Below are 19,704 nucleotides of genomic sequence, written 5' to 3' on the forward strand. Positions count from 1 at the left end.
GAATGTGTGTGTGAAGGTGCATACGAACATACAGCGAGCAGCAGCACCGTGAGGATGGAAACAGAGGGCTCAGAGGGGACAGAGCACCTGGTGCAGCAAGCGAACACACCGTCTGCGGTCATTTTGACTTCACTACAAGCCGATTGGCTGTACAAACAGGCGAAGTACTCCACATTCTAAAACCAGCCACCAGCAATTTGACCAGCGGAGTTGCAGGTGACACCATCAGCCAGCTTGAGTCGAGCCTTGACGGCCAGTTCTACCGCTGCAACTTTCTCTGCAACGTTCTAAAATAGTTCATCTTGTCACAAATCATTGGTCTGGACTAGGCTTTAGGGTGACATGTCCCTTTAAATTACTTCTGAAACATCCTAGTGTGTATTAAGCCTACTGTATGTGGCCCCATCCTCCACCCTCTCTAACTTACATGTGTTGTCTGGCAGCTTTGCATTTTATGCTTAAATGTGCAGCACTATCATCATAACCCTGTCACCTGAACCCAAATATCACTTCAGCTTTCTCCAGCTCACATTTGTGCATGTTAACTCAAATACACAGCTAACTGCCAATTCTTCTTCTTCATGTTCTGAATTGCATTGGTTAGGCTCGGCCTTACCCCAAGAGAAAAGCCTTTGTTATTTCTTTCTGAGTAATTGGAGGGCAAGGAGATGTTTCAGTCTGGTTATTATCATTGATATTGCTGTTGCAACATATTCTGACGCAGGCAAAGATTAAAACAATTGATTTTTTTTTTCTTTTTCATATAATTCATCTGTAATACCCAATTATTCATTCTGAGTTGGCAGAGAATTGTTTATTTAATTGGCTTTGGCGCAGTTTTCCCTCTGAAAAGCAAAACACTTCATACACCACACACACACACGCGCGCGCATGCACGCACGCACGCACGCACGCACACACGCACACACGCACGCACACACACCTGAGATGAGAATAGTTGGCTCCTGAGATGGATGGAAGCTCTGAACTGTCTCCTCTCTTCTGTCCTGACTGTCATCTTCACCATGAGTTGTGTCATTGTCACTGAAGGAAAGGACACAAATGGTTTATGTAGAACAATCAGTGTGTGTGTGTGTGTGTGTGTGTGTGTGTGTGTGTGTGTGTGTGTGTGTGAGCGTGAAAAAACAGAAAAGAAAAGTTAATGCGCATTAATGCTCTGGGAAATACAGTATCTCATTTTACTATGCTGGCAAAACCTTTAGATAATCATCTTTTAATATTTCACATTACTGACCACAGGGGACGGTAACAAAGCCAGACACATGAGCAGCGATTACTGCATTAGTAAAATCTTCCATCTTTATACTGTGGTCCACTATGGTGACAAATATAATAACACAGGCTTATAAAGAAACAAATTAGACACCATCTCTGTTCTACAAAAGCCAAAGGTGTGGCAACATATACATATCTGACAGCGCTGTGCTCTGACCCGCCTGGAAACAAAACTTGCAAGTGTGAAACAATGACCTGAGTATGCTGATTTACTCTTTATACAAACGTTTTAAGTGCTACACAGTAAATAAGCTAGATTGATTTCCATGCTTTAAGTCAGTGGTTCCCAACTGGTCCAGCCATGAGGTCCAGATTTCTCCTTGATCATTAATTCAAGGTCCACCCAGTTTGATATATTCAGCATCACACTTGCATTTTGCCATGTCATCGAGCTAGTTTGCTGTCTCTAATAAGTAATTGTCCATTAATCACTCACTTTATAGCAGGAAATGGCCCTTCAAAATAAAAGCTCTGTGCTGGAAGTTCACTGTACTTAAAAATCAAGTATGTTTTTTTACAAACCTGACATGTTTGCGAGTCACTTCCGGTCCATTCAGAATGGACTCGCAACCCACCAGCTGGGAACCACTGCTTTAAGCGTTTCTCATAAAATATCAAACAAATAGTGTGTACCTGCAAGAAAACAATCAGTCGACCCCCAGAAAATTCATCAGCATCTTTTCTGATTCATGTCAGTTTTCATAAAAGAACTAGATGCTGTTTCTTGCATTGCCTTACAGTAAATCGAATATTTTTTATTTCAGGCTGTGGGTCAGAAAAAACAAGATTTCTTATGACATTATGATGGGCTCTACAAAGTTGTGATTTGGCCAGTCACGCTAAATAAGTAATCAAATTATCATGATCAGCAAAAATTATTGTATAATATTGTCCTTGTGTTTACATGCACGTTTGTTTACATAATGTCAACAACATTTTAGCCAACATGATGCCAGAGTAAACCACAGGGTTTTCCCTACCATAATAAGACACAGGCACAGCTCCTTAGGATTATTTTCATAGTGCCTAACCACCTAATAAACAGAAATAAAACATGCTGAGACATGTTTTGCAGTCATTTCAGGTCGTGCTGCTCCTGTCCTCTCATCTGCTCTCTGTTTCGGAGTTTTCAAATATTTTGCCAAATGAAGAATCGAGAAAATTAATCGATAATTATAATAACAACTGTTAGCTGCAGCCTTATCCATCAAATCTGTTGCTTTGTTGTTGTTTTTTTGTTTGCTTGTTTGTTTGGTTTTCCTTTTTGGATTTTAAGCTAGCATAATTTTTTAGTATGCTTCGTAATCATAGTTATATGGGTTGAAATGTTAATTAGTCAATCACATTGTGTCTTGTGAATATTTGACATAAATCCCCCAATGCAATAGACAACAAATCAGTGCTGTAGGTCCACACTTAAAGGTTTGACCTGGTAGCTAGGTCTTTATCAGACCCAGAGGTTCATAAACAGATGTATTCAAAAATTAAAATATGTGAGAAACACGAGTAACAAAGCTAGCCACTTACACCAGAGCATCACAGAATTAGTGAAAGTCATGCAAAATCAATCTGCTGACCTCTGTCTCCGCTCCTCATTAGTCTGTTGGAGCTGGCGGACAGCCCCCTGCAGGCCTCTAATCTTTGCCTTCTTCTCATTCAACACCATGACGAAACGTGAGTACAGCGCCCCCTCCGACATCTCCTTATCCTTAACATGCTGCTCCAACCTGGTGAGAGAAACACACCCATGTATGTGCAAAAACACGCATGCAAGCAAATGGACTTTTACTTGTACGTATGCGCTCGCACATTAACACATGTACACATGCAAACACAGACAGACCAGTGCATGTTTTTGCAGTTGTTGTTTCTTGTTTCTTTTGCCCTCTGAGAGTAATTTGCTAAGAGGGATGATGCTGACGCCTCCACCCAGTGCAGACATAAGTCACCCCCATCCTGCATCTCTGGCAATGCTCCAGTCATTGGCATCAACAGGAACTAACAAGCTGATAAACAGTTACACAAACAAACTGCTATTTGAAAAAATAAAGTCATATTTGAAATGAAAGACATACAAGTGAATCATTTGAAGTCAGTTCCCAGAAATCACAAGCCCAGTTTGCAACACTGGGTGGAACCCTTAATGCTCTCGAAAGGGCGACCAGTGATGATGTCATACTGGTTGATTGCTGTGCATATAAACAGCTGGCAGCGCGACTTAAAAAGCAAAGAGAGCTTGCATGCAAACAAGACAAGCAGCAAACAAATACCAGCGAGGAACATCTTAAGGAAATAATTTCATTCTGTCGGGGTATTTTCCATTCAGACTTGACCTTTGCTCTGCATCACATATTTTCTCAAAAACACACATTTGAATCCATCGGCACAAAACACTGAGCTGCGTTCCTCCAAATCCTTACTCTCTGAGTATTCTCTGGTGCTCCCGTTTCAGTCTACGGTTCTCCTCCAACAGCTGGTAGTTTTTTGACTCCAGATCTGCACTGCGCTTCAGGGACTGGCCAATCATCTCCCGGTTCAGCTCTAGAGGATCTGGAGCTGGCTGGAGCTCCACCGAACCCAAGTGCACCTGCAGAAAGAGGAGTAGAAAAGAAAAGAAAAGAAAAGAAAAGAAAAGAAAAGAAAAGAAAAGAAAAGGAAAAGCAAGATCAAATAAGACTACAGACTACAAACTGCACAAGCATTTATATCTAAGGCAATAAATGTTTCTCTGCAGGTTGGCTGGCCTCATCATTCATGAACAGTATATGGGAGGATCTTAGTACTCTGCACTGACAGGTGGTGGTTAAGATAGTTCATGCCACATGGTAAGCATAACTTCTAGCTGCCTTTGAGCATGACCGACTGGGAGGAGACAACAGGACCAATTCAAAACTACATCTCCCTGCTGCCAAGTGATCCTCTGTAAGGAGAAGCTGGGGGAAGTTGGAAATAAGAAAAGCACATCTGGCGCTACAATTACAAACGGATGCACAGATGAATGGATTAAAGCAATGACATCACATTTCAAGCAGCTTCCAAAACCTGCTTACAGAAAAAAAAAATGAGTAAGCATTCGCACCTTATCCCGAGAAGCTCCGCAATATAGAGGTGCAACAAACCATTACATCACATTTTCTCTGATGTGAGAGATTTTTTATGAAGTTGAGGTGTTTTCTTCTGTCTGGGAGGAATACAGGATGAATTCATTGGTCACCAGTAAAATATGCAAGTGAGCACACAGTTTCCTCTCTGTTGCTTCTTCTCTGTGACTCTCTGGAATCACAGACATACTTCAGATGTAATAAAACATTCCTCATTTGGTTTGCATTTGGCACTTGGTCACACAGTGGGGCTGAAGCATTGCAGAGGGTGACAAAAAAAAACACAGAAGTTTTTGAACATTTAGTTGATATGTCAGATTTTGAGAATTCCACCGCAGCACAATCAAACGCAGAATACCCAGAAGCATGGGAACATAGGTCAACCTGGAGTGCGCTCATTAAAGCTGCCACACCAGACATATTTTCAAATACCTGCCCAATCTTTGTTTGCTTGTTGCCTTGGAGATTCTCTCATGCACACACAGAGGTACAGCTCATGATGCGCTGGGAAACCAGAAGGTGACGAGGTGCTAAATCTTCACTGGGCTGTGTCGAGGTCACAGACCCACTGTAATAAAGCCGCCATCTTCAAAAGCTCTCATAAAATACTTGTCATTTTTGTCCTGGGCTGATGCTGTCCTGGCAGGCCACACAGCTGTTTTCCCCTCCACTGGTGAACCTGCACACGTTGAGTGGACATTCGCTTCACATCGCTCCCACAGTTTCACTACCTCAGCCTTATCATCTCGGCTTTGGAAGTTTCTTTTTGTCAATGTCAGACTTCCTTCTCTATGTTTTCTCCCCTCCCTCTCACTTTGTCTCTAACAAAACTAACTTTCCTGCAATGTTTCATACATTAAATACTCTACTGCTATTGAATGAAACCAAGACCAATATTAACTCTTTAGTATCTTCTACCAAATCCTTTTTGACACCTGCATTAATAGCCAATAACTTTATAGATCCCATGACTTTTCCTCTAAAGCCACCTGCACATCAAACTTTTCACTAATCCAGTAGAAAGTAAAAACATCTACAACGTAGATGGATTGGCACAAACTTCTAAGCTAATATTTGTGGTTCCGGGACCATGTATCCTAGTTACTGATCCCTGACTTTTCTTTATGCACCACCATCAGCTCAGAATTCTAATCTTCCATTTACAACCAAATATCTGCAAAACGAATGAAATCTTAGCATGCTAACAGGCTAAACTAAAATGGTAAACAAGCTAAACAATACAACTGCTAAACATCAGCATTTTAGCATCGTTGCTGTGAGCATGGTAAAGCTAGCAGTTAGCTCAAAGTACCACTGGCCCTACGTACACTCTCACTGAGCCACTAGTGTGACTGCAGACTCTAAGGCCACATTCACTCTGATATGTTTTTATTCAACAATCTCCGTACACACAAGTGTTTTAGCAACATTTCAGAAATAATCTCTCATACTTTCACGCCTGAAAACACATATCAGATGTCCATTTACGTGTACAAGGAGGCATGCACGTGTCAGTGTAACAGGAAGCAGATTGTCTATCCTGCACTTGGTTGCTTACTTACAGAAAATACTACGCAGATGGCAAAAAGTGAGACCAGAGATTTCTTTGCTTGGAGCCAGAATTGTTATTGAAAATAACACGAGTATAAGGAAGTCAAGGCGATGGAAAAGAAATGAGGGAGTCGTTGCAAAGCTAATACAGTGACATATTGGAGCGGTACCATCCAGGAGCTTTATCCGTCACCAGAGGAAACCCTGGCATTGGCTTGGCACGTCGTCACTGATAAGTTAAGAAGCCAACGTGGGTGTCTGCGTTATCGCTTCTAATAGTTTCAGTTTCCTCCTGTCCTGACTGAAACGCAACCCCAGAGTTTTTAAACCATAACAGGGTCAGCAGCATTTTAAGAGACCATTTTACGGATTACAAAATGGAGTAGTATGGACGTTAGGCTAAAATGTAGCAATTATGCATTTAAAAAATAAAACATGTATGTAGGCCTAGACTTAGTCTTGTTTACATGGGATCTTGTTTTTGTTTTGGGGCTTGAAAGCCACCAACCTTTAATACATTACCTTCCTCTGCAAGATACAAAATGCATGCCATGAGCACAAGGGCCATGTACATCTTTGAGTGCATTGGGAGCATGAGATAAGAAAACAGACTGCTTGTCTGGTCAAAAACACTCCTCAGTGAATTCAAATATTATTGATTTCCTCAAAGATAACGGCTCCATTCAGTGCCAATCCAAAGTTAATTGAATATAGATAAAGAAATAATTCTATAAAAATCTCTTTGAATAGTGACACGCTTATTCAGTGCCAGTGCTGCTAGTTTGATCAAAACAAGGAAATCAGCGATTTAACAAAAGTCACCTTAATAGGATGGGGACACAGAAGAGACCACCCAGGATCTAAGGCGGATGAGGTTCCCAAAGAGCTCGTAAAAATCTAGAACATCAGGATGTCACAGTGATACAGTGCAGACTCCACTCAGGGATTAAGAGGACATCTGTGACACTGAGCTTCGTAAGGAATCGGCAAGACGTCATTGTGATGCAGTGTTGTGCAAGATGGTCAACCATTAATAAGAAAGGGTGAGACTAGTGTAGGAAGACACCCAGTAAGAACAGCTGATGTTTGTCCATGAGAGCATGTCTATACATTCTATTTAAGCCCGGCAGATAAAGATTAGGCTACACTCATATTATTAGTATTCTTCTATTTGTAGAACTAGATTTTAGTAGCAGCAGCGTAGGATTTTTTACGACTTGTGTGAGTTCTATTAAGTCCAAAGGTCAAATTTTTCCAAAATTTACAATATGTTTTATCTCACAAAATATTCTGCTTCAACTCATATTTGTTGGCTTTTAGACTTGCACACAAAGCGGGGTACACACCTGTATTTAAAGGTGGTTTAGTGGCAATCTAATAGCAACAGCATCCCCAAATTGAGTTCAGTTGTTAAAGAAAGTTCCAAGGACTCCCTTTATTCAAACTGAGAATTTTGTTCGAGGATTTTTTAAGGGGTGATGATGTCATTAAATATGACAATAGACATTCAAAAACCTCAGTAGAAGCTTCTCATGTAAAAAACTGACATTGAATACAGCCCTGCATGCATGCAGAGCTGCACAATGTGCGAGGTGTAAAAGCTGTGAAAGCTTTAATCTGACCTCAAACCCTTCCTCCACCTCTCTCTACCTGCCCTTAAATCTTCGCTGTGCTTCCAGAGGGAAGCCATTTGGCAATAAATCAGCCACATTAGAAAGGATAATGTGAAGGCTTCGGACTCTGACACGCTGAGTACACTAATATTTCAACACTTTAAAGTGCCAGAATGACCTACATTTACTGTACAAGTTTTACTCTATTATAAAGTCAAATGTCAAACTCTGTCATCAAAGTTTTACCCGACGACGTTGTTCGAGCCCATGAATCTTCCTGACCGGCGAGTTGCCATGGTATTACCAGGCAAGACACCAGATACAGAGATCTAAACTGCTGGAAGCACAACCCTAATTAACTGGATTAACATTGGAAATGAAACTGCAGCTGCTGTTTATTTATTCTGCTCCTTCCTTTAAAAAACCAAAGGATGTGTCTTTACTTTCAGGGTTTCTGCAAGTAAACATGCGAATTCCAGATCACCAGAAGTTTACCTTCAGCGTACTGTGCAACACGGAAAAAGGAAGAATGCACTAAACAAAATATAAATCTGGAAATGTTACAAAGCAGCATGCTTTGTTAGTGGTAATGCATGATTTTTTTCATTCTTTCAAGTTCCTTGTTGAAGGACAGAGAAGGGCTAAAAAGCTCCATTTATTTTCTTGAGCCTCTGCCTCCCTCCTGAGACACAGAGATAAAGCTAAAGGTCAGTCTGCACACTGCTGCCAGCCTCTGCCAAGGTGTGGGAGGTCAGACTGTTTGACTGTGATCCACGACCCACTGCCACATTTTTCCACTGCGTTAATTAACTAAAACAACAATAAAAAGAATACATTGTGTGTAGCTGTTGTTTCAGCCTCTAACAGCATTAGACACATGGCCTTAATATGACAGTGGGGTGATTTATGACATTAAAAGATAACGACAAGACAGATGGAAAACTAAAAGCCCTCTACAATGAGATGAAATGCTTCCTCATTTCTTTGCAATAAATATCCCGACCTGGAAAACTCGTAAAAATCTCCATTTTGGGATGAAACATAGCGTATTTAACATCATCAAAAAAGAAGAAAAGATTTAGCAAAAAATGTAAATGTAAAATATTTTAGGTTTCAGGATGTTTGTTCATTTGCACACAGTCTGATGTGTGTGGTCTCACTGTTTGTTTGCGTGTGTGTCTCCAGACAGCTAGCCAGACCATAAGGTCAAACCCGTGGAGAAGGGGGGACGTAGGTGTGGAGGACAAAGCCGAAAGAACACAGTCCCAGTGAAAAAGATACCATAACACACTGTGGGCACAGAGGACACAAAGCTTCCCTTATCACACCGTCCAACACATCGCTGGAGACCAAATCCACCATTTATTCCCATAGATCAGAGGTGATTAAATAAATAAATAAAAAATAAAAATAAACAGTGATCAATAATATCACTGTAGGTTACCATCATTGAAATTCATAGATTAAAGATATCTAGGACATTAATTTGCAAACAGAAAGTACACTTTATAATAATACTTTTTCACAATGACTATATTATATGTCATAGGAGGACAAACATGTAGTGATTACGTCTCTTTTTCCATTTCAAACTAATTGGTCTGTCCAGGGGGGACAGGGAAGTGAGTGGGTGAGCCCTGTGTGCCCGATGACAAAGAGACAGTGTTCAAGGTTGGGCAAGGCTGCTCAGTATGGGAAGTGTGGGCACAGAGCGGCCATCAGCTCATCCCATCAGCTCCCTCGTCTGCCCTGCAGAGGCGTGAGGACAGATAAAGAGCAGGAAGTGAGGGGCAACTGCGCTTCCCGATAACATGACTGTTCCCATAAACATAGGGCATGCTATGGCACTATAGCAGATAGTGGGAGAAAATAGTTCAAGTACTTAATTTCCTTTAGGTATCGGCCTAGAACTGGGTGCAGAGATGTTTAAAGCAAGGCAGGAAGTCATTATTAAGAGTCACACTCAACGAGAGAGACAAACTACTGTGATGTGGAGCTCGCAGCAGGAGAGATGCGTCGGTGGATCAGCCTCTTCAAAGGACAAAAATCTGGCTTCCAGCTCTACCAAAATTTCCAACACACTAAACACAGAACAAAAACTTAACTAGAAGTGTAAAAGTTAAACACATAATCGTGGATGATTACAGATTTTGTTTTTTTGTTTTTTGTTCTTTTTTTCAGAAACCACAAGAAAAGCTTTTTGGCCGCTTCACAGATTTGAAATTGCATCACCAACAATGGGTTTAGTGGGCATTTTGTTGGCCAAAATATGGAAGACAAAAATCAAAAGAACATTGAAGGAACATTCATCTGAAACTATTTAGATAATCGATGAATCATTTGAGTCATTTATTAAGCAACAATGACAAACACTCTCTGGTGGCAGCTTCCTAAATGTCAGGATTTGACGCTTTTCTGTGATTTACTTCATTGAATTGTTTATCTTTGGAGTTTTGTGACTTTTGCTCGGACAAAACAAACAATTTGAAGCCATTATCTTGGGCCCTGGGAAGTCATAATTGGTATTTACTATTCTATAACAACTTATACACTAAATTATTATTTTTTTTAAAAGAATACACAAATGAATCAATGATGAAAAATACTCATTAGCTAAAACCCTAGATGCCAGTATCACAACTGCGTCAATTAAGCAAAGAGTAGCTTCATAATTCCTGGGGAATCAAAGGCCGAACATCATCACACTGGGAATACTTCTTTTGTAAAACCAAAAGTAACCCTTATGAAGGCTCTTCTGTCCTGTCATTTATCTCCAGTTTGCAGTTTCTCTAGTTGTTTTCCAACATGTTATTATAGCAAATTATATGCACAATCAGTGAACTAGATGTTTGTATTTAAAAACTGTAGAGGTTGTTATTAGATACATGGCTTGATGATGTTTGGTGTAGGACACAAAAATAGAGAAAGAAAAAAATAAAAATTAAACAGCTTTTAGATCTGCCACCAAGCATGGAGGAAAAACTTCACAGAAGCTTAAAACAAATCAATCAATAACACACTTGCTGACGAAACAGCAAGGCCTTGCACAGAGCAGTTTGATTTCTCCTGCGAACAGTAAATGTGAACTATAGATAGCCTACAATGCAATTATGAGGATTAATGTATTTTATTAAAGAAAATATGCTGCAAAACTAACCTTCCTACTTACGTATGGAAGCACAAATATTAAAAAAAAGACAAAATTAACAAAATCTGCGAGTCCACCAAATCAGGCAGGCAAAAAGTTGGCTTCTGAAATGTTACCAGTGTGATATGATGCCATAAGGTGGACGGAGCAAAACTGGGTCACAATTAGACTGCAGAGAGCTGCGGCCAGTGTAATTGCCCCTCCTGGCTCCCTTATCTTATCAAGTTAAGATAACAAAAACAGGGACAAAATCATCTCATCTCTGGATGTCACGACGAACTATGATGAAGGCCAAAATGTGGCCTGCAACACACTGGGTGAGGCTTGCTGTATTTAGACGAGATAATTTACAGAAAACTTGTGCCCCCCACTGGTCAGTTCAGGGGAGCGAGGAGACAGTAGTCTGTCAAACTGTGATCCTACGTCGCACAGTGAGAATGATTCAAGGATGGTCGTCATCATGGTCTTGCGATCAAAGACAGCCAGGAATAAAAGAAATTTGGGATGACCATCTCACTGTGTGACTGCTGTTACGACCACGTCTACTATCCAGCCAATAGAAATGCAGCATGAAATGACACCCTGGTGCTAAAGCCAAACAAAGAGACAGATAGCAGCTCGCCATGGAGGTCAGCTCAGTATGGGAAGCTATTACATCATACATCATGGCGATTCAGTAGGCGCTGTCATCATATAGTCTGCTAACATACTTAACAAACTTAATGTCGTACCCAAGTTTATTAGATACATGTCGCACAGTGTAGCTTGCAGTAAACTTAAAAGACTGCAAATATATCTACAGTCTGTAGGGGACTTAACACAAGCACAAACACATACACACACACACAAAACCAAATGCATGATCCCCTCTAGGCTTACACCTAGTGGACATAAAAAGACAGATGAGATAATCAGCAAATAATGAAAAAACAAACCTATGAATGACAATGAAAGTTGCTAAAAAGCTGCTAGGACAGAAACAGGTCACCTACTAATGCACTGTCATTATTTTATCTGCAAAGTTTTTGCTTTTGGCCCCCACACCTTAAAATGATCACGCATCATAATTGTTAGCGTTTGTAACTAATGTTGACAAACACAGGCTGTGAATGTACAAACACACTCATTATGTGCAGGCACATGTTGTATCATTTCACACTTCAGAATTTGGGATGATTCAATCAGAATAAGACAAAACATGAACTACTGGCGTCATGCTGTGCAACTCCGGTCCCCAGTGAACCATAACACAAGTTCTATTCGACAAACATAAAACATCGACAATCAGTGTCACATGCATCCACACAGACTCATCCAGAATCCTGCGGCTTCAATTACCACAACTGTCAGCAACAAGAGTCTCAATCTCCCTGGATCCAGAGCTGGTCTGAAGTAAGAGCTGAGCGGAAAGTGGAACTTTTAGAGAGAGTGACAATTTTGCCATGCTAGAAACTAAAGTAACGTACTATAGTTGTGTAATCAACTACATAAAAAAATAGATAGTTAGCTCATAAGTTTATTCAGGATCATCTAATTCAAACTTGAAAGTTCCAAAGGTCTGAATCTGCGAGAACATTAAGTGTCTGTATAAGCAAGTGTCAGCACTAGATTATTTATTCTTCCATCACTGACAGATAGGTACTTAAACAGACATTAAGGAGGAGTTAATGTCCGACTTAACCATGTAAAACACCTGCTTAGTAGCAGTTTAACTACAAACACCCAAATTACATTCATCATTACAACTTCTGGGGTCATATTCATAAAATATTAATGTCAGGTTAAGTTCACCACCTGTTTTGTCTCTAGCCTCCTTTCTTCTATTCCCAAAGGAAACTTCCCTCATTTTTGGTCATTTCTGCACCCTGAAATTATCCAGCTGGGAAAATATGTTCCACTTTTCAACCTCTGACGTGTTGTAGAAAAGGCAAACGAGGGAGAGCGAGGGGGGGAAAAAAGAGAGAAAAAAAGCAGGTGTTAGACAAGAGTGGTAGTTAGCACTTAATGCAAATAGCCCCCCAGGATTCTTTCATTTGTGTCTACCACACACATACCGCACACAGTGGTGATTACTGTCAGCAACAATGCAAGCATGGATTACAGTTTAAAAAGCACACTTGGGGCCGGACAGATTTGGGCCCGCTGTCAATCATTTTGTGTGGTCTAGTTGCTCCTTTTGGCAGCAACTTTTCCCTGCGCTACAAAACGAATCCCACCTACACAAATGAGAGTTATGTCATTTTAATACCAGTGAAATTGTTTCATTTGGGAATACAAAAGTCAAATGATGGCTGCTGTTTATTTGTTTGTCTCTCTTGTGGTTCACTCCCTGGTGATGACATGCATTTGGAGGAAGTGTCAGTGATTTGATGGAGTGTACTGAGGCACAAAGAGTTACAATAATCAAGTCATCAGAAACACACTGTGAATTATTGTCAAAATCGATGATCTATTATTCCATTTAAGCTGTAGTTGGTAACTTCGTATTTACTTCAATTGTCGCTACATTCACACAGCACTAAATGAGACATATAACCTGTGACTGGTGTCCGTAGATCCGCCTAACCAGACTTCCAACCAGAAGTCCATTCATTCTTAGGGGAATCTCTGTGATGTCCGATGTGCCTGCGAAACTCTTCCCCTCTGTAATATTTCAGTCCGAGTACATTAAAAAAACTGAAATTTCGCAGTGGATTTTTGAGAGACTGTATGCTAGCTTAGCTAACAGGCTGCTAACTGGCTAACAGACTATTTCCTTCAATTCAGTTGCCTGTGTTGATTGTCAAGCGAGTTTGTATGATTGAAAAGAACTTGTTTATCTAGTCACTGTGAATCTGAGTAATGTTATTCTGCTAAAATATGGTTATACATTATTTACAGTCAGGTCATCGTTCAGCCGTTCATACGTCTTTTTAATTAAATATTTCACAAAACATGCTACGTACCTGGTCGTTCCTGTTTTTGTCCCGATAATGTTCCAAAAAAACAGACAAAATTAGCCTCTCCCCTGCGGCTACAGGTAGCTTCTATCAGACGTCTATCCATCTGTAAAGAAATGTACTTCCTTGCATTGGACACTAGAGGGATCATCCGTATAGTTACAGATCTACGGACACTAGTCACATACATAAGTGGAAACGAGGCGTAATGGCCTTACTGCATGTGAAGGAAAACAACCAATCAGAGCTAAAGAGTCTCTAACGCAGCTGTCAGTCATGTCAATCACTGCTCGTGAACTTCGGTTAATCTGTCAAACTAGCGTTGACCAAATATGAACCAAGATATTGTTACTGCATTGCCTATTTCTCTTTTCAAATGTTTTCAGAAACACATTTTAGTGTACTGTTTAGCTGTAAAATGAGAAAGTTGGCCCGGCCAGTGGTCAGTGAGCGGTGCTTGATACTTTAAGCTACGTTAACTATCTCCAACATGGTGGCTAAGTCACAAACTTTTTTTTTATTTCATTTAATTTTATTTCACTATTGAAATGTGAGATGTAGTTACATGAGACAAGTCCCACACAGGAAAAATAACCATTTTGTCAAGCATGTCAAAGCCTGACAGCCTGGCTGCCTCATCTAAAACCAACAGTATGTCTGCACGTCCAGACAGACAAATGCACACTTAAACACACTTGTATACACGGCCCACACTCCAAGACAAAGAAAGCCAGGGGGAGTGGGAGAGAGAAAAGAACAAGGCTCTAATAAACTGTTGTTTGACACTGTTATATGGGGACAGCCCTGTCCATAAATCAGGCTTTATGGTCTCACTCTCTACATTGTCCCAAACCCTCAGGCCTTCTCCCTCTGCTCTCCTCTACCTGCACAGTAGTCCCAGGACCCCAAGTGACCTGCTCCCTGGAGGCAACAGCATCCTCTCACAGTTTGGAGGAATAACCACAAGATCTACTGAAAGCACCGTGACCTGTTCTCCATCAAATCTGTCACTCAGTGTGAACTATGTGAGAATCACCTCAGCACAGCAAAATACATGTCTCTGTCAGTGACTGCTGTATACATTTTAAAAGAGAACTGATTGTTTACATTAATGCAATCTAGCTCTACCTTACTATTCAAGAAACCTTCAATCAGCAAACCTTCTTCCCCAAACGTTTATGAGCCAAGGCCGTTAGACAACTGCTTTAAATTGTTGCTGTTGGATGAGTGAATAATTCGTCTGGCTTTTTCCACAGTGGCCTGAAGGAAACCACTTTAAATCTGCTTTAATGTGGGGACACTATAAACCTTATCTATTTAACAGCCCCCTGTAAAAAATTAAGACTTCCTTTCTATTTTGTTGTATGTCATTAGATGCATTTATCCTCAGGGGACAGTGACAACAGGGAAGTGCATGATGTGGAATTCAAAGGTGAACCACTGACTGGTTGACATAATTAAGAAACTTTCTAAAATTGAACCTCAACAAATGATTCTTCAACACTTGGGTTTCCAACTACCTACTTCAGTTAATGAGTTTGTAAGACTTCTTTAGATAGTTCATTACTAAACATGTTCCTAAGCAATGATGCAGAGTATCTGACTTCAGAAAGTATTATCCAACTACAGAGCCTTAGTTCCAGCTGTTCAGATTTGCAGTTCCAGTCCACCCTTGTGCCTTATGTCTGCCAAGTTGTGGATGGTATGAATAGAACCACTCCATTGCATCCTGTTTTAAAGGCGCTGTATGTAAGAATGTGGCCAAAACGGTTACTGCACTCAAATTCAAAATACTGCCGCAAGTCGTGTCCGCCCCCCCTCCCCTACAGATTCGAGGTTGCTGGACAGTGGCACCCTGGAGACTGATTTGTTTGCCCACGGGCGGCTGCCGTGGCAGGGCCGCGTCGCCGCGTCCTTGATCTTCGGTTTTCCAGCGGACCGTTAGAGCAAGTCTGGCTTCTCTGCTGCTAACGCTGCTGCCGGGATACAGCTGAGGAGGAGCTGGCTGCTAATGCTATGTACTGGGACACTGCTAATGCTGCTTGCCGTGCTGCTGTAGCTCAGTCGTAACTGTAACTGATGCTGAGACTCTACTGAGTGCGTGACTGGTAGACGGCGGTGGGTGGCGCAACAGGCCAAAACACAAATTCAAAACATAAACATGATTTGCGGACCGTAAAATTTTTTTTAAATGCGAATATTCTGGCTGTACTATTGTTGTCGGTGAGATCAGTATGTTATATGAACATTATTCCTTAGTCTCTGTGACATATTAGGAGGATTTTACGACTATTTGCTTTAGATTTCTTACATATAGCTCCTTTAATGTTACCCCTCTGTTGAGGTACGTAGCACATTGTTCTGATACTAAAATACCACAGTCCATTGACTTTTAAAGAGAGAATTGTCACCCTTGCTCTACAGGGACACCAAAACACTATTTTCAAATATCCCATCAGTTGCTACAGGCTGTCAACAGCCTGTTATTTTTTGTTCTGAAAATGTCAGCGTGCAACCTTATTCAAAGGATAATCAGTGAGGTGCAGACATTCCTCTACATTGCCCATGAAGCAGACATACAGCAAGAGCTGGACGGAGCAGTGTTGCAGCTACAACCCCATTTCCACCAAGCACTACGGTACAACACAATTCAGTTTGGTATGCTGTTTAGCCGACAGTCACTCTGCTCAGGGCTGAGTTGTGGCTGGTTTTGAGGCTCATGTAACCACTGTTCATGACGTGGAGAGTTTTATTAGACTGTAACTATAAAATTAAATGATGTTTTGCTGCCTCTTGCAGCAGCTGGAGTCTGAGAAAAATGACTTAATTCTCTGGGTTGACTGCCGGTGGAACGTTAACTTATGTTACTCAATGCATGGGGTGACGGCGTGAATCCATCAACACACATATATATGACATACACTTTTAGTAATGAGTGGATCTTCAGGCGTTTATATAAATTAATTTTAACCAGGTTATGTGAACTGCATATATTCTAATCCTCACTCAGAGTAAAATAAAGCATTGTGGAGTGTTGTTTCTGTGTCACAGGTAATGAGGAAATACAGTGAGTGCTGGACGGAGCAGTGAGTGACAACAACCCCGTCCACATTTAAGAGTACTGTTTGTGGTGAAAATGCTAGGGTCTAGGTACCATGTTTGAAGGGTTACTTTTGGTTCCAAAAATACCATACCAAAAGTGTTTGGTGGAAACGGGGCGTTGGAGGTCCTGTTGGAGGCACATTTTGTCAGGTACTGATGAGATGCTGAGATACATTTCAGAAAGACCAGTTTGAAAAAATACGTATCTGTAGTCTGAAGGTTTGTCAGGTGGCAAAAAGCTTTCATCTCCAGAAAATACAGCCTCCACATAACAAAGAAATCTGAAATGTGAAATGTGGACCTGCACATACTTGCTTGTACAACATGCCAGATGACTTTGCATTGCGTTATAGCAAAAGCTGAGCCAGCTTCAACATTTTTTTTTGTTTGTTTGTTTTTTTTGGGACAGCCCTGCAATATTCTTGTGCCAAGGAACCCTGTCCTTGGGGCGGCAGTAGCTCAGTCGCTGGCTCAAGTCCCCATCCGGACATAATACGGAGCATGGACTTGTAGCTGGTGAGGTGCCAGTTCGCCTCCTGGGCACTGTGGATGTACCCTGAGCAAGGCACCCACCTTGACATCTCTCCATTTAATGCATGTATAGGTCCAGTTTGTGCATGTGTGTGTATTTCAGGCCTGTGTGTATACGACAACACAGTGAAAAATAAATTGAATTTCCCCTCAGGGATTAATAAAGTATATCTTCTTCTTGTCTATGCTGTGCAATGACAGCAGTCCTACTGAAATAAATGAGGAGGCTGCATTTGTTAATGCAGCACTGTTGTCTGTCCAAACACGGCATTGAAGTGGTTACTTATGAGTCTGTTTAAAGTTTGTTATATTACCTTTAAAACCTGAAAATATCTGAGACTTCACTAAAAAGTGAGGATTTCGCAACAGAGTGTAATAATTAAATCAAACCAAAGCTTTTGCTCACCGAGATGTCACCACAGGTCTTCTGATATGAGAGATGACAGTGATCAGGAGTGACGTGGAAAGAATACACCTCCTTGTCGCCCTCTCTTCTTCCTCTTCCTCCATCACCTCCTGTTAGGGCTTGAAGAAGATCCTCAACATATCTTTCCCTTGTGACTCCCATATCGCTGGCTTCCCTTGACACCTCATCTTCTGAAACTGGACACAAAGATGGCATTTTTCTAATTTTTGTATCATTTTCAAGTTGTGCAGTTGAGAGAAGGCCAAAGAGGTGATGGCAGACTGCAGAGCAAAACTACAAACATTAATTATGTAGCAACGCATGGATGCACGTGAAAGCGTATTTAAAAGGAAGCATGCAGGGTAACCGAGGGGAATGTCATCAGTTGTTGCACAGCTGCTCACACGGGGCTGAGGGTCCCAATTAACACATCAAACAGAGGAACACTGATGACCCAGAAGCCCGCACATAGCTGTCACAACCTCATCGCTGCCTGTCAACTCTGCAGATGGACAGCAATAGAAAACTAGGGAGCAGTTATGTTCCAGGTGTCCTTCCAGAGAAAATGTACTCACGTGCATATGTAACTACCTACACACACACACACACACACACACACACTCACAGAACACTGACTTGCACATACAAAGACAAGCCTTGTAGAGTTTAATCTGCCTTCTACACCTGTAAGCTGCAGCAGGAGCGAAGAAGAATGATGAAACAAGGTCACTGCTGTCCCTCTGGTTGAAGGACCAACAGTTACAATATTGTGAGGTTGGGTTCAGCCAGGTGCCTATACACACTTCGGATGGTCTGATGACTGGGAGACCTAGTGACAACCCAATGGTCAAAAGAGGTTACTCTTTGTAGACACATAGGCTGAAATTGTGGGTTCTATCACGACAAGCCTGACTTGAGACTGTCGTGTCAACACATTCTCACTCCGACCTCATCACGTATCAACGTTTGGTCACGGACTTTCATATAATGTGCAAGGTACCCTGGGTGCGTTGGTTGTTGATGCCCTGAGATGCCGTGTCAACTTCAGCCTGTTACATGCATCGTCTGATTTCAAATACACTTTTGTTTTTACAGGAAATGTACAGTTTGCATACAGTCTCTTTCAAAATAAACGCACTACGTTGGTACAACACCACAAATTGATGTTTTTTTTCCTTCAACAACAAACGCACATGGTTTCGTTTAGCCAACACAAGCACATGATTGGGTTTAGAAAAGACAACAGGGTTTGGCTTTACAATCTACCAGGAAGCAGACACTGGCCTCCTGGGTGAAAGTCGATGGCTGTTGGAACCATCCACCACCCCTCCTGCCCCGCTGGGCAGCGTTAAACCATAATGATGACCGGCTGCGTATCATACCGACATGAAACTTTTTTCATGGGTGTCTGATGCCAGAAGTCGACGACTTCAGAGTGACACCGGGTTGGTTGTTTTGTACTGTCTGCATATCTGAAATCTTTACCTTCTCCAATCCATGCTGAGTTGCCATCAGTGAGAGCCAATGTGAACCCAGCACCCAAGTCCTCGGCCCAGTCCACTCGCAGGAAGTAAGGGGTGTCTGGATCAGTAATTACAGTGATCTGTTGGACTGCACCACTCATGACCTGCAGAAAATCAAAGATAGGAATTAAGATACACGTTATAAGGTGCCGTGTTTGATTCATTTTTCCAGCAACAAGCTCATGTATTGTATTCAGGATATTTCATAGAATCTACTGGTCCTAGCACCTCTTTTGAAAACAGCCCTCCAGTGATAAAACCATTTTGATGTTGTAAGGTTGTGTTAATCTCCCAGTTGCATCAATGACCCTCATTGTTTTACTTCTTGGATTTGGTAATAAACATCCCCGTGTGCGTCGTTAAATTCAATACCAAGTCCCTCAGTAACAGAGGTTTCCTGTACCGACTTTGATCATTTTGTCGATAGCGCCATAGGCTCACTGCGAACAGCACTCGACTCTGTAGCTCCTCTTAAAAAGAAGTTAAAAAAGCAA

The 19,704-nt window shown here is 41.4% G+C and overlaps 1 protein-coding gene across 2 annotated transcripts in view; it reads right to left on the minus strand.

Moving 5' to 3' along the window:
* The window catches only part of LOC126394132 (DNA repair protein XRCC4-like), a 37,450-nt gene that overhangs the window by 9,436 nt on the left and 8,310 nt on the right, over window positions 1-19,704 (minus strand). For both annotated transcript variants that reach the window (XM_050050770.1, XM_050050769.1), the window contains 5 exons: window positions 19,173-19,314; window positions 17,688-17,884; window positions 3,717-3,883; window positions 2,874-3,023; window positions 944-1,044 (listed from right to left, as the gene is read on the minus strand). In XM_050050770.1, the coding sequence (XP_049906727.1) occupies window positions 944-1,044; window positions 2,874-3,023; window positions 3,717-3,883; window positions 17,688-17,884; window positions 19,173-19,311 (754 nt within the window). In that variant the 5' untranslated portion in view covers window positions 19,312-19,314. The remainder of the gene's footprint in view (window positions 1-943; window positions 1,045-2,873; window positions 3,024-3,716; window positions 3,884-17,687; window positions 17,885-19,172; window positions 19,315-19,704) is intronic.

Source organism: Epinephelus moara, chromosome 8, assembly GCF_006386435.1.
Source record: "Epinephelus moara isolate mb chromosome 8, YSFRI_EMoa_1.0, whole genome shotgun sequence".
NCBI classification, from domain to species: Eukaryota; Metazoa; Chordata; class Actinopteri; order Perciformes; family Serranidae; genus Epinephelus; species Epinephelus moara.